Source organism: Rhinolophus hipposideros (assembly GCF_964194185.1).
Source record: "Rhinolophus hipposideros genome assembly, chromosome: 8".
Classification (NCBI taxonomy): Eukaryota; Metazoa; Chordata; class Mammalia; order Chiroptera; family Rhinolophidae; genus Rhinolophus; species Rhinolophus hipposideros.
In genome coordinates, this window is record NC_138054.1 from 63,508,333 (window position 1) to 63,529,370 (window position 21,038).

The following is a 21,038-nucleotide window of genomic DNA, read 5'->3' on the forward strand; positions in this document are numbered from 1 at the left end:
GTTTATTCAAGTTTTGTATTTCTTAAATTTCCCAGGTGATACTGATATGCTGGTTTAGGGACCACACTCTAAGAATCAATGGATCAGAACAAAAACTATAAACTGATGTTCATGTCCTACCTGATCCCATAGACATGTTATTCAGTACTTTTTAATGTTAATTAGAATTCTACATTTAAAACTATGAAGCGATCACATAAAAATCTGGATTTCTGCTTCTCTTGAAAAATCATTGTGTAAAATACAAAGCCAAAAAGTATCAGAGGAAATCATGGTAGAATTATTTTGTAACTTATCTGGAGAAGGCCTTTTTAAATTCAGAATCCATGGAAGATAAATTCTACTCCAATGAGTTCATTTTACAAAAGGTCAACTTAGCAAATATACATAGAATTAAGCCCAACAGGAAAAGATTAAGGATATAAACACATTCACACAAAACATGAACAGCTCAAACATTTGAAAACATTTTCACATTCATTCTTAAGAGAAACACAAAATTGTAAAGAGAAAGCGCTTTTTACCCATGCAATAGTCAAAGACAAGGATGTAGGATAAAGGTGCTCCCATATATTGTTAATAAAAGTTTACATTAACAAAAATCTATCTATGAAGGCCTATTTGGCAATATCTATCAAAAACAAATGAACACTAACTCTTTAATCCAGCAATTCTACTTGTAGAAATTTACCCTACAAATATACTAGTCCATGGTTTATTACAAGGTTAGTCACTGCAGCACTTTTTAATAACTAAACAACTCAAATGTCCAACGACAGGGAACTTGTGAGACAGCCACAGAATAGAATACAATGCAGCCATAAGGAAATTATGTCCTGATGAGGAATGACCTCCAAGATACAGTGCAAAGTGCAATATATCAAGTAGGCAACCATTTATACAACAATGTAGAATAACTATATACAATTTGCTCAGGGTTTTGCTCTAAGGAGAGAAACCATGTCTATCTTATCCTAGCTGTAGCAGCCTAGCATCAAGCACAAAGCCTGGCACCTAAATCAGTATGTTAAAATAAGCTACGGATTCTGAATCACTAGGATTAAGGCAAGTGACTTTGCCACTTAGCATGTGAGCTGCCAGAACTTTATTACTGAACTAAACCAATTTCCACATCTGTCATCTAAAGCAACAGATAAGTAGGTTAGGAATTATTATAAGATAACTAAGCCAATATTCAATGCATCACACAAGACTTTCTGAGCTCTCATTTCTCCTTATCACTACAGTACAAACTTCTATATTCTTTATCTTTTCTAACATAAACAAAACAGTTAAAAACTAGTTAGAAAACTATCATGACAAGGACTGATTTAGCATTTAGACAATTTATTAATTACCTTTAGCAATGTTGTTTAAATGGCATGAGAACAGAAGCCCAATTGAAGCTTTTTACAATGACAAAACTGTGGTCCAACATCACTACTTAGGAAGCTGGTATTATAAAAAAAAAAAAAAAAAAAAAAAAAAAAAAATCAACTCTGAATTAAGGTTTATTTCTCATTAGATTTCTTTCTCTCTACTGGTTTGGAAGTTATACATGTTTTTATTCATTCGATGGTTATGCTGGAATTATGTGCATTCCTATTAAAGTCTAAATTTAAGGTCATTTTCTTCACCCTCCTCCTTAAACACCTTAGGTGCGGTTTTACCTTCGAATAGCCCCAACCAACATTAACTGAGGAATGCTGCCTTTATTGTTCTCTCAGACTAGCTAATTAGGTTTTCATGCAATTTCCTCCTAGGTAAACTTTAGGGTTGGCAATGAAGAAATAAATTTGAAATACTGGGGTTTAACGCAGACTCTGTCACTTATCAATTTGGAATTAATTCCTGCATTCTAATCTTGATTTTTCTCACCTATAGAAGATAATTATTACTTCACGGTGTACTCATGTGGATCAAATAAAAAACATTCAAAACGACCCAAAAAGTACAGTAGTAGGTAGCAAAACGTGCTAGGTACAGTAGATAGATAAGTACATCTCAGGTAACTGTAAATGTACTAATACAATCATAGAGTGTAAGCCTATAATGGATCAATCACAAACACCTCACAGCAGCCTGTCCCTGTATAGCGGAGGAAGCTAGCTTCTACTAAAGTGCACAAGGAAAAAAATAAAACAAGGCCCCTGAAAAATAAAGATTGGGAAGTCAGACCTATTAGATGGAAAAGAGCACTTGCTTTTTTCCTCTAATGAACGGAGTGTTCCCTTCACTATTCAAAAAATAACGTAGATCTGAGTGGCAATATCTTATATCATTCCCTCCAGTCATTCTACCACACTCAGCGCATACTGCTTATTCACCTAGCAACCAAACACTGCGGCCAATGAGCAGAGCCAGACGTAGCAGTAGGTGCAGATACTTCGCGTCCACGTAAAAAATCCCAGAAGCAGCCAGGTCTCTCGCCAACACCCCAAAATCTAAAGAACCACGATGCTCTCCACCACAGACCTAAGAGTGGGGCCAGCTGTGGGTAGGAAGGCACCAGGTGAGCCAAGAGGCCGCAGGGAACTAGCGTCACCGCGCCCCACTGCGGAAGGCCGAAGCTCCGGCCGCAGCTCCGGCGGCACGGCCCCAAACAATGGAAGTTTTCCCGCCTCCTCAGGTCCCCGCCCCCTGCTCCAGAGCCTGCGGAGGCAAGTGAACGCAAAGGCGCAAGACCCCGCCCCTCGAGAGGCCCCGCCCCCCGACCCCACGGGTCCAGCCTCCCTCGCGCTGGGCTTTTCTGTTTTTTGGCGCCAAATCTCTATTGGTTATTTCCCCTTGTTTGGGGATGCTACTGGAGGCGTGCGCCACGAGTGCGGGGACAGTAGAGGCATAAAGGCACACAGACGCGCTAGGGCCCTGCCTCCCCGCGGATAGCCCCGGGCCGCGGGAGGAAGAAGAGGGGCAGGCGATGAGGACCGCCGCCGCTGCCCCCGGCAAGATGGCGGCCGCGAAAACAGGGGCAGGGGGCGCCAGCCGACCCGCGTTACGGCTAATACTCCAGGCTCTCTGCAAGAGGTGGGCTTCTCCCGTGTCCAGGCCTTCACTAACAGCAACGGTTGTTCATTGGGAGGCAAGTCCTCCCGCCCACCGGTCTCCTCTCCCGGGGAGCCCCAGTCCACCACCCCTTTCCCGTAGACTGGCCAGTGCCTCCAGCTCTCCACGGTCCTGCTTACTTGTCGGAGGAAACCAGCTCCGCGGCGATGGCGGCAGTAGCTGTGGAGTCTGCGGCCATCGTTCCCCTGAGGTGGTGGGCCAGCGGACGGAATACAGCCTGTGAGGAAAATAGAAGGAATTTCGTACGCCAGAGACTTATTTGCGGACAGAAAATGGCAGATTGGAGACCCCGCGCGGCTGGGCCCTCTTATATATCAGGGCCTTTCATCCCGCCCATCCACTTCCGGATCCTCCCCCTCGAGTTTAAAGGGCCAGAACTCAGCCTAGTCTCACCCAAGGACACCCCCACCGTGGCTTCTGGCTTTACAAGGGGTACCTTTCTTGCCTGGCCCGCTTTCCCCCAAAAAAGCAACTTCCTACTTTTCTAGTAAGTCGTGTAAGAAGAACTGGAATATTGGTATTACAACTCCTGACTCAGCGTCAGCCAGCGACTTCCACAAAAGGGGAAGCTGGTGCTGCTCTGCACGTTTGGAGCGAGTAGCCTCTTTCCGGCCCGGATACTCGGGGAAGTGTCTGCAACTTTCTGTCCGTTCTCTGGGTCGTAACGGATGGACACGCAAAAGCAGAGCACGGGTACAGCAACGGTTAGAACCGATCTCGGTGAGAGACGCGTGGCTATGAGCCTTAGCAACAACTGACGGAAGAAAATGCTAGTCTAGGATTGGCTACACCTGAAACTACCGCGCTTGATTCAAAGCTCAGTGCTGTGAAAGGACACAGCTGACTCCTCCTTCTTGGCCCGGCCCTTTCGGCTGGCCCAATCCGCGGACCCCATCCGCTTAGGCTCTACCCAGACTCCAAATCTGACTAGCCTGCTATTCCCACCTCTTTTCGTCCACTCTGAACTACAATTTATTTGCGCAGTACGTGCGAGGGTACTCTGTTTAGAAATTTTACAGCTATTAACCGTCTTGCTTAATCTTAAATGCTGCTAGTGAGATCGGTATTATCAACCCTATTTGATAGAAATAGAAACCAAGGTTCAAGGAAGGTGTGACTTGCTCAGAAAGCTGCAAGATAAGTCGGTTATGGAAAGCAGTATGCCTCATTTCCTGCAACTGAGTGAAAGATAACCGGCAGGCTGAAATGGTTGCACTTCCCCACACCTGGAGCATCATCCATTGCTTTCCACAATAACCTAGATGACAGTGATCAGTATAGGATTTTACTTATGTCCATTTTCAGACACACTGGGAGATTCTAGAGGATACTTATTCTAATCTTTCAAGGCTCAAGCAGGATGAAATCTTTGGGTGTATAGAGCTGGACCTGAAAATGCCAATTCCTGTGGCAAACAAAAATGGGCTCTCCTGTTGTTAACTGGGTGATCTGAACCAGGTCATGGAACCTTTTAAGATTAAATGTAAAATGAGGACAATATTAGTATCGACTCCTTAAGGATATTGTGAGAATGAGGGGTAATGCTTCAACAATAAGCATTGTGCCTGGCTGGCCAGTCTGATAACATGCTGACTGGAGGATTGGGTTGGAGAAAGGGGAGGTCTCTCTCTGGAACCAAGGCTAGGGCCTGAGAAATTCAATCCAGTAACTTGTGTGACCCACTCATCTGTTTAAACTAATAATATTCACTGAGCAATTATGTGCAAGGCTTTGTACTAGGTCCTAAAGACCAAAAAAATAAATAAAATAAAATTAAAAAAGACGTCTCCTTTGGCCTCATCTCAAATGTTATTAATACTGTTCCAAAGAGGCCTTCCTTGGACACTCAATCAAAATGAGTTTCCTTTTGTTTATTTCATCCATTGTACGTACCAAAATCTAAAGTTATTTACTTGTTTTATTTTACTCTTTTCCCCTCCTAAGTATATAGGCACCATGTGATCTTTTCTGTTTTGTTTACAGCTAAATCCCTAATGCATACAACAGTGGCTGACTCATACTCAGTGTCCAAAGTAAGTTTGTTGAATGAATGAATAAAGCAATCATCATATAATCATAATTAGAACTGGAAATAATTTTACTCAAAATATATCTACTTAAGGGAGGGGCCAGCCAGGTGGCTCAGATGGTTGGAGCTCCGTGCTCCTAAGGCCAAAGGCTGCCGATTCAATTCCCACATGGGCCCATGGGCTCTCAACCACAAAGCTTGCTGGTTTGACTGTTCAATACCTCAACTCCCATAAGGGATGGTGGGCTCTGCCCCTTGCAACTAGGATTGAACACGGCACCTTGAGCTGAGCTGCCGCTAAGCTCCTGGATGGCTCAGTTGGTTGCAGCACGGGCTCTCAACCACAAGGTTGTCGGTTGGACTCCTCGACTGCCAAGGGATGGTGGGCTGCGTCCCCTGCAACTAACAATGGCAACGGGATCTTGAGCTGAACTGTGCCCTCCACAACTATGATTGAAAGGACAACAGCTTGACTTGGAAAAAATCCTGGAAGTGCACACTGTTCCCCAATAAAAAAGTGTTGTTCCCCTTCCCCAATAAAATAAAATTTAAATATATATATATATATATATATATATATATATGTACTTAAAATAGAAACCAATATTTCATAGTAAATAATGAGGGTAAATGGGACTCTATCTTGGGGGAAAAGTAAAATTTTATTTAACAAGATTTAGGGAGGTCTTCCAGTTAAAGATGGTGTGTTGAACATAAATTTACACTCATTCCCTTTTGAAATCTACATAACAATGAAGGAATTTTTTATTTGTTTTTAAAGGTAAAACTCACAAGATCAAAGAGAGTGGGAGAGGAAGCAACAGCAACAAAATTTTAAAAGCTGGAAAAGAGATGGACAAGTAGTAACTGACCTAGCAGACTAAAAGAGAATTCCAATCCCAATGAGGAAAGCCAAAAAGCAACCAGACTGACAATACAGAAAACACAAAAAGCCTCAGGAATTGGTTGTGACAGGTACCTCTTGGAATAGGGAATAAAGATAGGGCTGAAAAAGTGGGTTAGGTTGAAAATTTTTAAGAAGAAATTAGACCCTCTAAATCTCCCACAAACCAACAGAAAAACTGGAAGATTATTTTCTGGAAAGGGCAAAACAAAAAGAATGTTGATGTGAGTGAAAGTTGAGGGTAGAAGGAGGATATTGAAAAGAAAGGGATTAAATGAATGATTGCACACAAAATGTTGAGCCCTTGTGACAGACTGCTAGTTGTTTCCCAATATCTATTTTTTTCCTTCTATAGAATAGTAGCAATAGAACTCTGATATTTATTTATTTATTCATTTATTTATTTATTCATTTATTTATTCATTTATTCATTTATTTTAGTGTACAGCCATCAAAATAAAAACCAAACTTGTTAATGTCTCTTGGAGCTAGAATGCTCACATGATGACATTCTGATTAATGGAAAGTAAATAGAAGCAATGTGTGTAACTTCTATGTAGAGACACCAAAGGGAAGAGGCTTGTCTTTCAGAAGACATGGTGGTGAACTATATTACACCGTGTCAATTGGGGCAATGTCTCAGGAATAACAAAGCAGTAAGACAGAAGAAGCAGCCTAGGTTCCTAGTATAATATCATTGAGCCGCTATACCAGCTCTGGGCTGCTTACTCCCAAAATGTTACATAAGAGAGAAATAAACTTCTTAGATATATCAATAATATATCAAGTAACAACTACCAGAATTGCAAAAGAAACTGAGATAAATTGACAGGTGTAGCTGAAATTTTTAACCCATGTCACTCAGATATTATGACAAGCAGATAAAAATAAGCAGAAATGCTGAAGACATAATACTATTAATATGCTCAAGTGACTACATATATAGAGAAATCTAGATTCAAACACAGCAAATACATATTATATTCAAACATCATAGATCACTTACAAAAATGGACCATGTATTAGGCCACAAAGAAAGTCTCAATAAATTCTAAAAAATCATTATCATTATCATATAGACTGTCTTCTCCACAAAGTTTTCTTGCATTGAAAATTAACATTTGTATATGGTATAAGTAATATACTATAAATAGCCCTTTGGTTTAAAAAATCATGAAGGGAGTTAAGAAATACTTAGAACTGAGTCATAATGAATACACTACATGTCAAAATTCATAGGACACAGTTAAGGAGTATTTAGATAAAGAAGTCCAGCTCTTGAAAAATTTTGCCAGGAAACAAACAAACAACAAAAACTAAGAATTTAACTTATGAAGTGAGAAAAAGAGCAGTAGAGAAATCTCAACAAGGGGGGAAGACATAAGGAAGATAGGGCAGAAATCAAGAAAAAAGAGAGAAATAAAAGATTATTAAAACTAGAGACTGGTTCTTTGAAAAACAATATATGTATAGCGATGCAAAAATTAAAATCCAGAAGAAATGACTATAGAAACTATAGACACAATTTTAAAGTAATTATATTAAGAATAACTATATGCTAAGAAATTTGAAAACCTAATGGAGTGGTCCTAGAAAAAAACAAAGTGCCAAAATTGACACGAAAAGAAACAGAGAATTTAAGTAGATCAATAAATAATAAAACAATTGGGTGGCTGTTTCGCTCAGTGGTTGGAGCGCAGTGCTCATAACACCAACGTTGCCAGTTCAATTCCCACATGAGCCAGTGAGCTGCGCCCTCCACAACTAGATTGAAAACAACAACTTAACTTGGAGCTGAGCTGTGCCCCCACAATTAGATTGAAAACAATGATTTGACATGAAGCTGATGGGTCCTGGAAAAACACACTGTTCTCCAATATTCTCCAATTAAAAAATAAAATAAAATAATAATAATAAAACAATTGAAAATTGTAGTTAAAGTCTTCCATTTCCCAAAATGCCCAGATGGTTTTATAGGTATGATTAACACATTTTTAATGAGTGATTCCAGGGGTGGCTGGTTAACTCAGTTGGTTAGAGCGTGGTGCTGATAACACCAAAGTTGCCGGTTCCATCCTTGCATGGGTCACTGTGAGCTACGCTCTCCTTTAAAAAAAAGAAAAGAAAAAAGGAAAAAGAAATATTTCCAGATGTAGAAAAAAAGCAAAAAAATTTCTATAATAGTAATAGAACTCTGATTTCTATTAACAAAATTTAGGGAAGACTTTCATTTAAAGATGGTGAGTTGAACACATTTACATATAGCAAAAAAGCTAATGTCTTAATTCCAAAGTAGGATAATATGAGAAATAAAATTACAGACCCCTTTCACTTGCAAATGTCATTGCATATATTCTAAATAAAATATTAGCTTAACTGTACTAATTGAGCTAGGGTAAGTTTAACTGTGGTAACAAGTAACCCCAAAACTTCAACAGCTTTATACAATAAAGTTCGGTTTCCACTGATATATTTTTATCTCAGGTCAGCTGGAGATTGCGCTGTTTCATCCTCACTCTGGGTCTCAAGCTGATGGAACAGTGACCAGAAAGAATATAGGGCATTTCTTGTCATTGTTTCAGAGGGAAAGAGAGAATGTTTGGAACTCACACTTGCTCTTAAAGCTTTCACCCGAAACCAACACATATCACTTTTTGTTTCTTTTCACTGGCCAGAACAGTCATATTTATGTCTCTGGAATACTAAAGTAAAGCTTTCATGCAAACAGTGGCACCCTGGATCTCCACAAATAGAAGTGTCATCTCATTTCTGTTATGGTAGAATCAAATGGCTCTTGACCTCATGATCACAGCTCAAGATGATGTTTGCACTCTTATTAACACAAGTTATTAAACTGTAAAGTCAATTAGAAAGGGATATCCCTACAATTAAAGAAACAGTCTTGGTTCTCCACTCTGAGAGAAACAACTCTGATTGATTCTGATGGATCCTGGATGTAGGGAATTTAGATGGAATGAGATTTAAAAGTAATTAAATATGGACTAATTGGGCTTGCTTGTCCTGTTGTATAAGACAACCTATCACTACTTTGAAAGGCCAAAGGCCCAAGAGGTAGAGAAAAAAACAAAGATATATATCTGGACAGGCATACAATGTTATGAATATACAGGTGTCAAAGTATGGATGGAAGAGAGGAATATAAGAAGAAAATCAACAGAACTTGTCATGACTATTCTAGAAGTTAACATCTCAACCAATAAAGAGCTTTTTAATGTTTTAATTCTTTGGGCAAATATCAGGATTCTTTCATAGATCATGTTTTCCTGAACAAATACTGTGATCTTTTTCAAATGTATGTTATCATCCCCCTTCTCTAGTATCCTTATTCAAGTTTGTCAACCTTTTTATTTTTTTTTAAAGATTTTATTGGGGAGGGGGAACAGGACTTTATTGGGGAACAGTATGTACTTCCAGGACTTTTTTCCAAGTTAAGTTGTCCCTTCAGTCTTAGTTGTGGAGGGCACATCTCAGCTCCAGGTCCAGTTGCCATTGCTAGTTGCAGGGGGCGCAGCCCACCATCCCTTGCAGGAGTCGAACCCGCAACCTTGAGGTAGACAGGACTCGCTCCAACCGAGCCATCTAGGAACTCAGGGGCAGCTCAGCTCAAGGTGCCTGGTCAATCTTGGTTGCAGGGGGCGCTGCCCACCATCCCTTGAGGAAGTCGAGGAATTGAACTGGCAACCTTGTGGTTGAGAGCCTGCGCTCCAACCAACTGAGCCATCCGGGAGGCAGCTCAGCAGAAGGTGCTGTGTTCAATCTAGGCTGCAGGGGGCGGAGCCTGACTTGAGGAGTTGAACCGGCAACCTTGTGGTTGAGAGCCCACTGGCCCATGTGGGAATCCAACCGGCAGCCTCCGGAGTTAGGAACATGGAACTCCAACCGCCTTAGCCACCGGGCTGGCCCAAGTTTGGCAACCTTTGACTACAAGGTTCACAATTTTTCCCCTGAAAAATGTCACAAGGTCTCATTTTTCCTACTCAAGTGTTAGACAGCCCCTCCTCCCTTGCAGACCATTAAGACAGTTTCTGAAAGGGGTCTTAGATTGTACTTGTATATAAAAACTTTTGATGTAAGGAACTGGAATATGGTGGTGCTAGCCTCTGGCTAGTAAGTACTCCCTTCTAGAATATAGTCTTATAAAAACAAGTCTCATTTTTAAATTGTGAGTCTGTGGTCTTTTATTCAAAACAACAATCACATAAAGGATCCTTTTCGCAAAAATACTTGAGGACTCCAGTTTTCCCAAAGGCCTTCCTTAATACTTTGATATTCCAAACACCTTTTTTTTTTATTAGTTTCAGGTGCACAAGACAAAGTTATACTTAGACGTTTATCATTTATATCCCCCCTCACACTGTGTGGACCCCCCTGCACCCATCCACTATCCCTCTGACATCACACGGAGCCATTACATTTTCACTCTCTATTCCTAATGCTGTACTCCGCTTCCAAACATCTTTTTTTGAAGTCTAGTGTCTTCATCTTTGATTTTCGTAACTGTCAAATCCTCACATTTCAATGGCTTTGGGTATGATGTGTGAAGTTTCCCAACATCACTTTAATTGCTCAATAAGGTATTGCATCTTTTCCAAGATTTGTAATTTCACTTTGTGGTAACGTGCACTGTACTGTCCACTGATTAGACAAAGATAAATAGAGAAATGTTAATGTTAAGCAGGGTGAGATGTTTGAGTCAAGAACAATTTTTAAGTAGTCAGTTTATTAGTGAATAATTTCATGTTATAACTTTTGCTTCCTTATATGGGCTGAATTGTGTCCTCTGCCCTCAAATTCATGTAGTTAGGTCCTAACCCCCAGTCCTCAGAAAATGACTGTATTTAGAGTCAGTCTTTAAAGAGATAATTCAGTTAAAATGAGGTAATTAGGATGGGCCCTAATTCAGTATGACTGGTTTTCTTACCAGATGCATACAGAGGGAAAACAATGTAAAGACATAGGGAGGAGATGGCCATCCACAAGCTAAGGAGAGAGGCCTGGAACAGATCCTTCCCTCAGGACCTTCAGAAGAAACTAATCCTGCTAATACCTTGCTATCCAACTTCTAGCTTCCAGAACTGTGAGAAAATAAATTCCTTTCGTTTAAGCCAGGGGTGTCCAAACTTTTTTCAACCTTTTTCACCAAGGGCCATATGCGGTAAAATACACAGCCAGGCCATTCAGGTGAAGTACGTATTGCCTCACCTGGTTTAAATAAACTAAATATATTTTTGGAATTTGCTGCAGGCCAATTAACAATGGATTGCGGGCCACAGTTGGCCCACAGGCCGCAGTTTGGACACCCCTGGTTTAAGCCATCCATTGTGGCAGCCCAGCAAACCAATAGACATCATTCTCAAACTACCTCATACCTGTGGAAACTTGGATGATGAAAGTGTGAGAGGGAACTATGGAATCACTTAGTAAGCCATCTGGGTAAGGTGAAGTCAGGAAAGAAGTCCTAGAGAAGTGACAGCTAAACCGAACATTTGAGTAATAACCCACACAGTGGGCCAAAGGATGGAATGTTCCAGGTCGAAAGGACCAGAGACAAAAGACTAACTTCCAACATGCCTCCCTCTGTCTACTTTTTATCCTTGTAATCCACTGTACCAGGGTTGTGTTTCTAAGACAAATCATACCATGCTATTCCTGCAAAAAAACTCTTCCATGGCTTCCCGCTGCATTAAGGATGAAAAAAAAACCCAAATCTGTGTGTTTTTTTTTAATTAAAGTTTATTGGGGTAACAATTGTTAGTAAAGTTACATAGATTTCAGGTGTACAGTTCTGTATTACATTATCTATAAATCCCATTGTAAAAAACCCATATCTTAACCCACTGTCCTAGGCCCTCTGTCACCAGACCCCTAGATAATTCCAGCATTATTTCATGTCATTCCACCTCTGCTCACTTTCAGTTTGTCACACAAGCCTTTTTTAGGTTTTTCCAGAAGCTTCTTCCAGTTTCAAGGCTTTTCCCCCAAGCTACCTAATTTGCACAGAACACTATTCCGATTCTCATCTAATTAATCCCTATTCATCCTTCAGATCTACTGATTAAAACAGTAGTCTTCTCACTCTGCACTTTTTTATAGCACTTCTTCTAACTGTAATTAAACTAATTATGCAATTACTTTAAAGTCTGTCTCAAGTAGACTGTAAGGACTTATATGTCTTAGTTATAGTTATATTCCCCAGAATTAGGCATTGTGCCTAACCTATATAAGTACCCAATAGATATTTGCTCAATTAAGAGCAGTTGTTTGACTGGAAAACTGAGTTTTGTGTGACTGGAGTTTAGAGGAATTTTCCTAAAACCTCAGTGGCCTCTGCTGAGACAATTAAGTATGTTAAGATAGGACCTTAGGTGCAGAGTGACAAGCCTTGGGGCTGACTCTGCCTCCTTCAGGTAGCCTATGCAAAGACTATAGTGTCTGAGAGAAAAAATCCATTCCCACCTTTCCTGATTTTGCAAGCTAAGGTTGTTTTTGCTCTTCATATTCCTAAACCTAGGCACTGACCAGGGTAGGGGATGGGTGGAAACTCAAGACTCAGGCCCAGCAGTTCCGTGAAACCACAGGACTCTCGCTGCCCTGATCTCAAAACGGAGGTGACGAATTTTGGGCATTCTCGGTTAAGACTCTGAGACAACATGCAGTGCTATGAGATGCCACTAGATAGCGCCACTTCACTAACGTACCTAATTCAGGCAAGTTAGAAATGGCATTTAGTTCTATTCTGATCCCTACAGAACAAAGGTAAGTTTAGGCACAGAGCAAGTGGTATCCAGTATCCCTAAGGAAAACAGTTTCCATCCCAGGTCCGACCAGAAAAATAAGACAAGTAAGCAATGTAGATACTCCAATGACTTTATTAACTCCTTCTCTGGGTGTGGCAGGACCTCCTAGCTGGAGAGTTGGAAAGGAAGCCAGGAAGCTGTGGTTTCAGTATGGGTCATTAAAGGGGAACAGAGGGTGCCCTCTATCTCTGGGGACCTTCTTCCCATCCACCTGGAAAGAGAGGCAGACATGACTCCATTAGGAGTTAATATTTCAAAGACACTGGGCATTTTCCCCCGAATCTTCCCAAACAACCTCACTTGTGTACAGCATGATACCACACAGCACTGACAGGGCCCCGCCTCAGAGAATGCCACAGTATCAACAGCATTCCAACACCAAACCCAAGCCTGGTACATAGCTGACCCCGTCCCTACAAGTGTGCAGTCTCAGCCAGGATAAGGAACTATTTATTTCCCTATGTGCAACAGACTTCAACCTGACCTCAAATCCTCTATCAAGGTTGAGAATGCCTTCTAGGCTCCCCTCATTTATATTTATTGAGAGCTTGCTACATGTCAGGAACTGGGATCATTTTACAGATAGGAAGATGAGGCTTGGAGAAGTTAAACAATGTTTCAGCTTGCAAGATATTGAGAAGCAAGACTGGGATTCATAGGCTATACACCTTTATCCCTGACCCATACTACTTCCCCGAGCTGAATAAAGAGAAAAGAGCCCATTGTGTCTAGAACAGGAATCCTACCAATAACACCACTCTGCCTCTCCTCTGACTAGCAAGGCTGAGGCCAGACTTGGGCCAGAATTCTGCTCCAAATCTCACATTCCCTGACTGGGAGGTGATACATACTCACCGTAAGCATGGGCACAATGAGTCGCCAGTTTTTATTAAGGGCATCTATCTGCTTCATCTCTTCTGGGCTAAGGGTAAAATCAAAAACCTGGGGATGGCAGGGCGGGGGGAGTGGCTGGTTAGCTCAGTTGGTTAGAGTGTGGTGCTGGTAGCACCTAGGTTGTCAGTTCGATCCCCTCATGGACCAAAGTGAGCTGCACCCTCCTTAAAAAACAGAAATCTGGGAATGGGGAATGGGGGTCAGGAAAGCCAGCTTTGTGAGTGGAAGTTGGGGTTCCAGAACACTGCCTTCTTAGCCAGGCAGTGTCGGGGCCAGACTATGTCCCCATGGGCTAAAGAAGCTAGGACCCGTCACCAAGTACCTGGATATTCTGAAGGATACGGGAAGGGGTGACACTCTTGGGGATGCAGATTACTTTCCGCTGGATCTGCCACCTAAGGTGTAGGATTGAGGTAGATGAGGACGAGGAGTCAGTACTCATAAGCATTGTTTTGTCTTCCATGCCGCCTTTTCTAAGCTTCTGGAGACTCTGAGTCCCACTGGAATGGCAGACATGCTTTACAGCGACCTCCCCCCAGATCACATGGCAAGATTCTCAGCCTCATCCAGGCACTTGGATAAGGAACCCCTAAACCCTTGCCTCCCAACCCAGGAGCCCTCTCCCTGACCTGACCTCCTTTCCCCAAGATTGCCCGCACCTGAGCAAGATCTGGGCTGGGGAACGACCATGCTTTTCAGCCAGTGCCAGGACCACTGGATCCTCAAGCAGGACAGGTTCACCAGGATCGCGCCAAGAACGATCAGAGGAGCCCAGAGGGCTATAAGCAGTCACCTCCAGGCCACGTGCTTGGCAGTGGGCAATCAGCTCATTCTGAACCAGGTACGGGTGGCATTCCACCTGAGCCAAGAAACAACCCATCACCGTGAGGTAACCATACGCAGCTTGCCTGGCCACACACTCAGACATGCTGTCCTGGCCAACCCTGCACTGTTGACCCCCCACTTCCCCTCAGCCTGCTTTTCTCACTTTCTTTTCCATTGACCATCTAATTCTCTTCCCACATTTCAATGTTCTTCTTTATGCAGAGGAATCCTGCACCAAAATTTCTGACAACTTGCTAGTCATCTCTATGAAGTAGACACGTCATCTGCTCACTCATGCTCTTGCACACCTACCCTCCCAAACCTAACTGATCTGCTCTGCTGTGCTCACCTGCAGGACAGCTGGACGCACAGAAGCCACACTGAGCACATCATCAATCTGCCGACTGCTAAAGTTGGACAGGCCCAGTGCCCGCACCAGCCCCTTTGCCACCAGTGCCTCCAGAGCCTTCCAGGTCTCCTTGTAGTGGGTGAAGTCATAGCGCATAGTCCCATCGGCATTCTTAGGGAAAGGGTTATCCCCTCGCCTGAGAGAAAGACAACCCCCCAAAAGAGTGAGCACAAATGCCAGACTTTTGCCTTATCTGCCTATCCAGCCACTCTATACCCCATACTCCAAGCCCAGGAAGGGCAAAGGGCCAAGAATGAGAAACAAGCATGGTTTTTCACCTTTCTAGATCATGACTCAAGTGTTAACTCTAAATGGAATGACCATTTCCCCTCCTCTTCTTCCTAGACACAGATTGTATCTCCTCTCTTCAGGAAAGTCTTTCTTAACAGCTTCCTCCTCAGGGAGTTGCATATTCTTGCAGCCTTCTTCCAGCACGGGGCACAGAGCTGATGGTAGGCTCCTCTCGCGCACCCTCTGCAGGAGCTGATTCTTTACTGCAACCCCAGGGCCCAGTTCAGCAGAAGCTAGTTCTTTCCAGAACGAATAAAGGGAGCAGGAGGGACCATTCATGCATACCCTAGGAAGCTACACTCCTTCTGTAGCTAAACTCTTGGCTGCTATAGCAGAAAAGGCTGAATTCCCATGGCAAGCTCCTTAGCTTGCCACACAGATGAATGTTCCTCTCCTGCTCTGCTACTGTGACTTTTGATAAGTTATTAACATGACTGCCCCCCACCCTGATTTCCTGAATGAAGACCCTGGCAAAGCTCACTCAAAGGCATAAGGCCAGTGTATCAGGTACAAGTCCAAATACTCCAGCTGGAGGTCAGCCAGCGTCTTCCGGAGGGCAGGCTCCACATCCTCTGGGTGGTGCTTAGTATTCCACAGCTTAGAAGTTACAAACAGCTCCTCCCGAGATACCACCTGGTACAGGGGGCAAGGCCCATAGTGAGAAGAGCCATGGGCACCCAGTTTCACCCACCCTCACCTCTGGGAGAGGAATTAGAAGGGAGCTGATACTAGATGCCTCCAGCCAGGCCCCAGCCCCAGCCTTTGAGATTTCTCACCCCACCCCTGTGTGGCCCCAATCTTCACCTTGCCGGGCCCCACAGTTTCCTTCAGGGCCTCTCCAATCTCAGTCTCATTGCCGTAGACAGCAGCACAGTCAATGTGGCGGTAGCCTACACTGAGCGCATACTTCACAGCTGCTTTTACCTGCCAAGTGAGAGAAGCAAAGGTTTCAGCGCTGTTGGGCTGAACCAGAAACTGCCCTCCTAAGGGTCACTGATTGGGGGGAGGGGGGAGGATGAAAGTGGACAAGAATATACCACTGCAGTCATCCATGCAGTGGAGGTGAGAAGATGGAAGACGGTTCTAGTCTAGGGGAACAGAAGCCTCTTCAGAGACCCCCAAACACTTTGTCCCCATCCCACTAACCTCCATGGTTCCTTCCCACCCAAGCAAATCTCAGTAGGGCCCAGCAAAAAACCAGCAACGTGATCCCAGCTATACATTACAAACATGTTCAGAAGATGGATGGATACACTGCAGAGGTCATGAAGACAGGTCCCCAGCCCTGAGGAGCTGGTTAGGGAAACATGATACACAGGTAAATAATTCCCAGGTTTCTTGGAGAGAGAGCCTTAGGGACATGTAGACCAAGCAAGCTCTGGAAGCTCAGGTGAGCAGAAGAGGTGAGAGGAGGAAAAAATTAAGGAAGGAGGAGAAGTGAGATGGCAGCTGGGCCCAGAGGATCCATCAGGAGAGAAGAAAGCAGGCACAAGGTAGAAGTACAGGTCAATTTGCTAAAAAACCAACTAGAGGGGCCGGCCCGGTGGCTCAGGCGGTTAGAGCTCCATGCTCCTAACTCCGAAGGCTACCGGTTCGATTCCCACATGGGCCAGTGGGCTCTCAAAAAAAAAAAAAAAAAGAACAACTAGAAACATAGTATCAGAAGCAGAACCAGGTGCCAGTCCCTTACCATTCAAGATCCCCATCTAGGTGCAGCTCTTAATATCCAGATATACTCCCCCTTGACCCTACCCCTGCTGCTCCATGCCCATCTTGGCCCTGGCTCAGGCCTCCACTGCTGCCTTCATCTAGCTCCTGGACTTATCCCAGGCTATGTCAGTGCCTGCCTGGAGCACAAAGACCCTGGCTCTAGAGTCCTAGGAAGGTATAGGAAGGAAAGCAAAGGGAAAAAAGGCAGAGGTCATCAAACCACACCTCAAACACCAGTCAAAATCCCAGAGAGAAGAAGCTGTTCTCACTGCCCGAGAAGCGTCCCTCCCAAACTTAGTCTCCAAACTTCTGATTCAGATGTCCAAGAAAATGTGACCAAGTGCTGGGAAGAGGCTCCATGCCAGGTGGATGCTGAATCGCTAGCTGTCAACCCTAGGAAAGCAAGTCTCCATTCCCAGGCTCCCTGAGGCTGGAAGGGTCTACAGCAGAGGTCTTGCAGCTGCCTTTTGTTTTTTTCAGTCCTTGAGCTAAGGATGATTTTTATATTTTTAAATGGTTACATAAATATTTTGCAACTTGTCCAGCAAAGTCTAAATTATTAACCATCTGGTTCATTAAGAAAAAATTTGCTAATCCTTGGTCTATGCACTTGACCTAGTTATTCTTCAAACCCTGACACCTACTGTGTGCCTACCTCTAGAATGAGACTAGTGAGAGAGGCCTAGCTCTCCCAGAGCCCAGTGGGACAGGAGACATGATCACAGCAGAGGGTGATAAGTGCCATATTAGGGGTCAGTATAGGGGTGCCACAGCTGCCACAGCACTCAGTGCAAATCCAGTTATAGAAAAGGTTCCTTTCTATGCCCTTGGCCCTACTGACCCCCTCGGCCCCTCCTCTGAGTCAGCTGGAGAAGTCAAGGGCACATTGCTTGTCCCTTCTTCCTGTGTTTCTTCCCATTGCCCTCCAGGCTCATCCCACTTTAAGTGAAGGATAGGGACGGAGTTGCTAAAGAACATGCAGGGTCTCGCTCGCAAATACTGCCTTTTCCCTAGCAGAGGTCCAAGAAGCCCGCCTTTTCTTCCCCCATCTCTCACCTGGCCAGGCTCACTCTTCCAGGTGCCCAGTCCAACCAGGGGCATCTTCTGTCCAGTGTGCAGGAGGACCCAGGAAGCTGCCATTGCTCCCTGAAACACACACGGGAAGAGAATGGTGCAGGGATCAGTGCTGCTGCTTGGCCTTCAGCTACCCACTGGTTAAGACTCCTGTAAAATATGGGTGGTAAAGTGGGCATAGAGATGATAGAATAAAAGTGCGATTGTGTGTATGTGCCTGTGAGCAGAAGCAGCTGAGACAGGGTGCTCAGAATTAACCAAAACCAGTAACTCCCAGACAAACACTAACTAGACAACCAGCCTGGCTGCCCCTCCTTCTACCAAGCTAAAGGTCTGTGTTAAAGAGCTCTAGTACCTAAAACAAAGGTGGGCTGGCTCCCCAGAAGTACCTAGTCTTGACTACATAATGTCTCAAGCCAATGAGACCTCACAGGCAAAGGCCATTATGAGACAAAGTGAGACCGGGGGACAAAACAGGCTCAAGGAAGCACCACTTCTCTGAGGATGAAATGAACGTTCCCAGGAGGTTGTAAGAACTACCGAGATTCGCTGATATCCTCTCACAGAGGTCTCATCCACCATGCTGCTAGGCCTGAAGGGGCTCTTACAAGAGAGGTATACCATTTTTCAGATGAAAAAACAAGCTCAGAGACATGAAGTTATTTGCCACAAATCAACAGCTAAGAAGTGGCAGAGTCAAGGATCCAAGGAGGAACTAATGGAAAAAGGCAAGAAACAGGCAGGTAAACAGACCTATAAAATACACGTGCCAGCAGCAGACACATGTACATGTGAGTGTCTTTAGTTGGTCTGTCATGGCTGCCTTGATGTCCCGAATCGATTCAAAACGTTTTCCTTTCATGGTCATTTTGACTTGGGGGAAAAGCCAGAAGTCACACGGTGCCAGATCTAGTGAATAAGATGGATGAGGGCACATTGTGATGTTTTTATTTGACAGAAATTGCCATACCAGAATCGATGTGTGACATGGAGCATTGTCATGACGGAGGATGAACTAAAGACACTCACAAAAGAGGATTTCCAGAACTGCTTCAGAAAGTGGCAAGAATGATAGGATTAAGTGTGTTCAAAGCGAGGGGGAGTATTTTGAGGGGGATTAATGGCAATGTGTCTTTCACTGTAATAAAATTTTTTTAATTTGAACATTCACCGTATCGTTTGATCACACGTCGTGTTCTTTGGTACAAAACTTACCAGGGATCAGGCAAGCATGTCTGGACTTCACAGGAGGAACCAGCCTGCCAGCTGCCCCTAGGGTCTATGGCTGCTTTCCTGGGCTTGATCCCCAAGAAAGTAATTTGTTGGCCTCTCCCAGATTTCCCAGCATACATGGGAGGGTTCTGAAATTACACCTGGGCTAAGAGCTTGAACAAAATCTGGCCTAAGGGGAAAAGAAAGAAGAAACCTGATGCTTGCTTCTCCCTTTCTTTTGTATTGAAACTGGGGGCTGGGAATCATTGAGAGAGGTAGGAAGACCTAAAAAAGATCTGTAAAGAACAAGAGATCCAAAGGATGGAATAGAGGGGCCACAGCAGAAGCAATTTTTCTCTAGGACAGAAAGTCATTCTCTGCCAGCTCTTGACTTCCTCACCTTCAGCCTGAGGCAATGGCTTTCCAGCCCAGTGCTGCATTAATCGGCTTTGAGCTTATCAGCAACTGCCTAGCTGGAACTCTGGCAGCACTCAGAAACCCTGTTATCTTGGGAGAGATTCTAGAAGAGAAGCTGGGTGTGTGGGGGAAGAGGTAGCAGCATCAGAACTCAGATTTGATTATATTATTCCCAAGCTGGCACCTAGGTTGTCGTGGTTGCTCGCAGGTAGTGAAAGAATTCACAAGACAAAGCAGGACGAGAAGAGGAGCAGATTTATTAAGTATGCTTAGAGTGGGCAGAGTGTAAGAGAGACAACTGCACTGATGAGAAGGTATGTGGGGGTTTTTCAAGCTACGTTTCTGAATACATCTATAATAGCAGGGAGCTTTTTGGGGGATGGTTTTCTCAGAATTCAGTTGTGTATTGTCTGGCAACAACTGACGTTGACTCAGGGCACAATATTCCCAGCTAGACTGCAACTGCAACCTGCTGGACCACAACCCCAATCAGCCTGGACCACAACAGCAATCCGCAACCACTACCCTTAACCTATGTTAACCCTTACCTGATCATAGGCTCCTTCTCACTGGGGCTCAGTCTTCTCAGAGCGCTCTACAGCTGCTACTTGAATGCAGGGAACTACAAAACACAAGAAAAAGAGGAAAACAGTATTCGTATAAGCGTTCCCTGGCTGCACGGGCCTTTCCTCCCATAAATGTTGGTGTCCCTCAGACTTGACCCCAATCCTACTTTCACTCCCTAGTCAAGTTCATGTCTTCAGTTATCACCTTGAGCACTGATTCTTCCCATCCCCGTTTTACATATTCAGATCCCTCTGTGTGTCCTATAGGTGTCTGAGACTTAACAGGTCCAAAATTGTCAAATCCAGTTGCAGAGCACAGAGAAAATAGTTCAGGCTCTGGGATTGTACAGACCTGGGTTTGAACCTCAGCCCTTGCCCCCCCCATTTTTTTTTTTAATTTTTTTTTTTTTTTTTGCCTTTTTTTGTTGAGAGCCCGCTGGCCCATGTGGGAATCGAACCGGCAGCCTTCGGAGTTAGGAGCATGGAGCTCCAACCGCCTGAGCCACCGGGCCGGCCCCTTGCCCCCCCATTTTTAAGAGATACTACACCTAAAGCACTTTGCACAGTGTCTGACCCATAATCTTCTTTTTGTACACTCTATCTCACCAGGGATTCAAGGCCCTGGATAACAGCCTTCAACATGTTCACAGTTTAATCCACAGGGTCTTTAAACAGCATATTTCAGCTCATTTGAGGCATCTCTGAGTACTATCAGATTATGGTTTTGACAGGTGATGAGAAGGAAATATATCTTCTCCTGTACTTCTACGAAGCCAGCATGGAAAACCACCTTATATACAGAGGGTGCCAAAAAATGTATACA

The 21,038-nt window shown here is 43.8% G+C and overlaps 2 protein-coding genes across 5 annotated transcripts in view; both read right to left on the reverse strand.

Annotated features, from left to right (window-relative positions):
- NASP (nuclear autoantigenic sperm protein) overlaps positions 1 to 3,425 on the reverse strand; it is a 30,438-nt gene extending 27,013 nt beyond the window's left edge. The window contains exon 1 of one of the 2 annotated variants that reach the window (XM_081055193.1): positions 3,186 to 3,425. In XM_081055193.1, the coding sequence (XP_080911319.1) occupies positions 3,186 to 3,244 (59 nt within the window). In that variant the 5' untranslated portion in view covers positions 3,245 to 3,425. The remainder of the gene's footprint in view (positions 1 to 3,185) is intronic. The other variant, XM_081055192.1, reaches the window with a different exon arrangement.
- An 8,319-nt stretch (positions 3,426 to 11,744) lies between these two features.
- AKR1A1 (aldo-keto reductase family 1 member A1) lies at positions 11,745 to 20,409 on the reverse strand. 3 transcript variants are annotated; one of them, XM_081055840.1, is made up of 9 exons: positions 20,198 to 20,409; positions 18,003 to 18,092; positions 16,041 to 16,160; positions 15,718 to 15,869; positions 14,886 to 15,081; positions 14,371 to 14,570; positions 14,034 to 14,106; positions 13,673 to 13,759; positions 11,745 to 13,028 (listed from the first exon to the last, which is right to left on the reverse strand). In XM_081055840.1, the coding sequence occupies exons 2-9, from the start codon at positions 18,084 to 18,086 to the stop codon at positions 12,963 to 12,965; spliced, it is 978 nt and encodes a 325-aa protein (XP_080911966.1). In that variant the 5' UTR covers positions 18,087 to 18,092; positions 20,198 to 20,409; the 3' UTR covers positions 11,745 to 12,962. The 3 variants fall into 3 exon arrangements, with proteins under 3 accessions (XP_080911966.1, XP_080911967.1, XP_080911968.1); XM_081055841.1 differs by having other exon boundaries at positions 18,003 to 18,170; positions 20,198 to 20,273; XM_081055842.1 differs by lacking the exon at positions 13,673 to 13,759 and having other exon boundaries at positions 12,828 to 13,028; positions 20,198 to 20,273.
- Between the last annotated feature and the right edge of the window lie 629 nt (positions 20,410 to 21,038).

Bases quoted from the DNA above. Each gene is read 5' to 3' on its own strand.
- AKR1A1 (XM_081055840.1), bottom strand. From the start codon at position 18,086: ATGGCAGCTTCCTGGGTCCTCCTGCACACTGGACAGAAGATGCCCCTG. The intron at 14,571-14,885 runs GTGAGCACAGCA...TTCTTGGCTCAG, and splicing joins TGCGTCCAGCTGTCCTGCAG to GTGGAATGCCACCCGTACCT. The intron at 14,107-14,370 runs GTGCGGGCAATC...CCTACACCTTAG, and splicing joins CCAGCCCAGATCTTGCTCAG to GTGGCAGATCCAGCGGAAAG.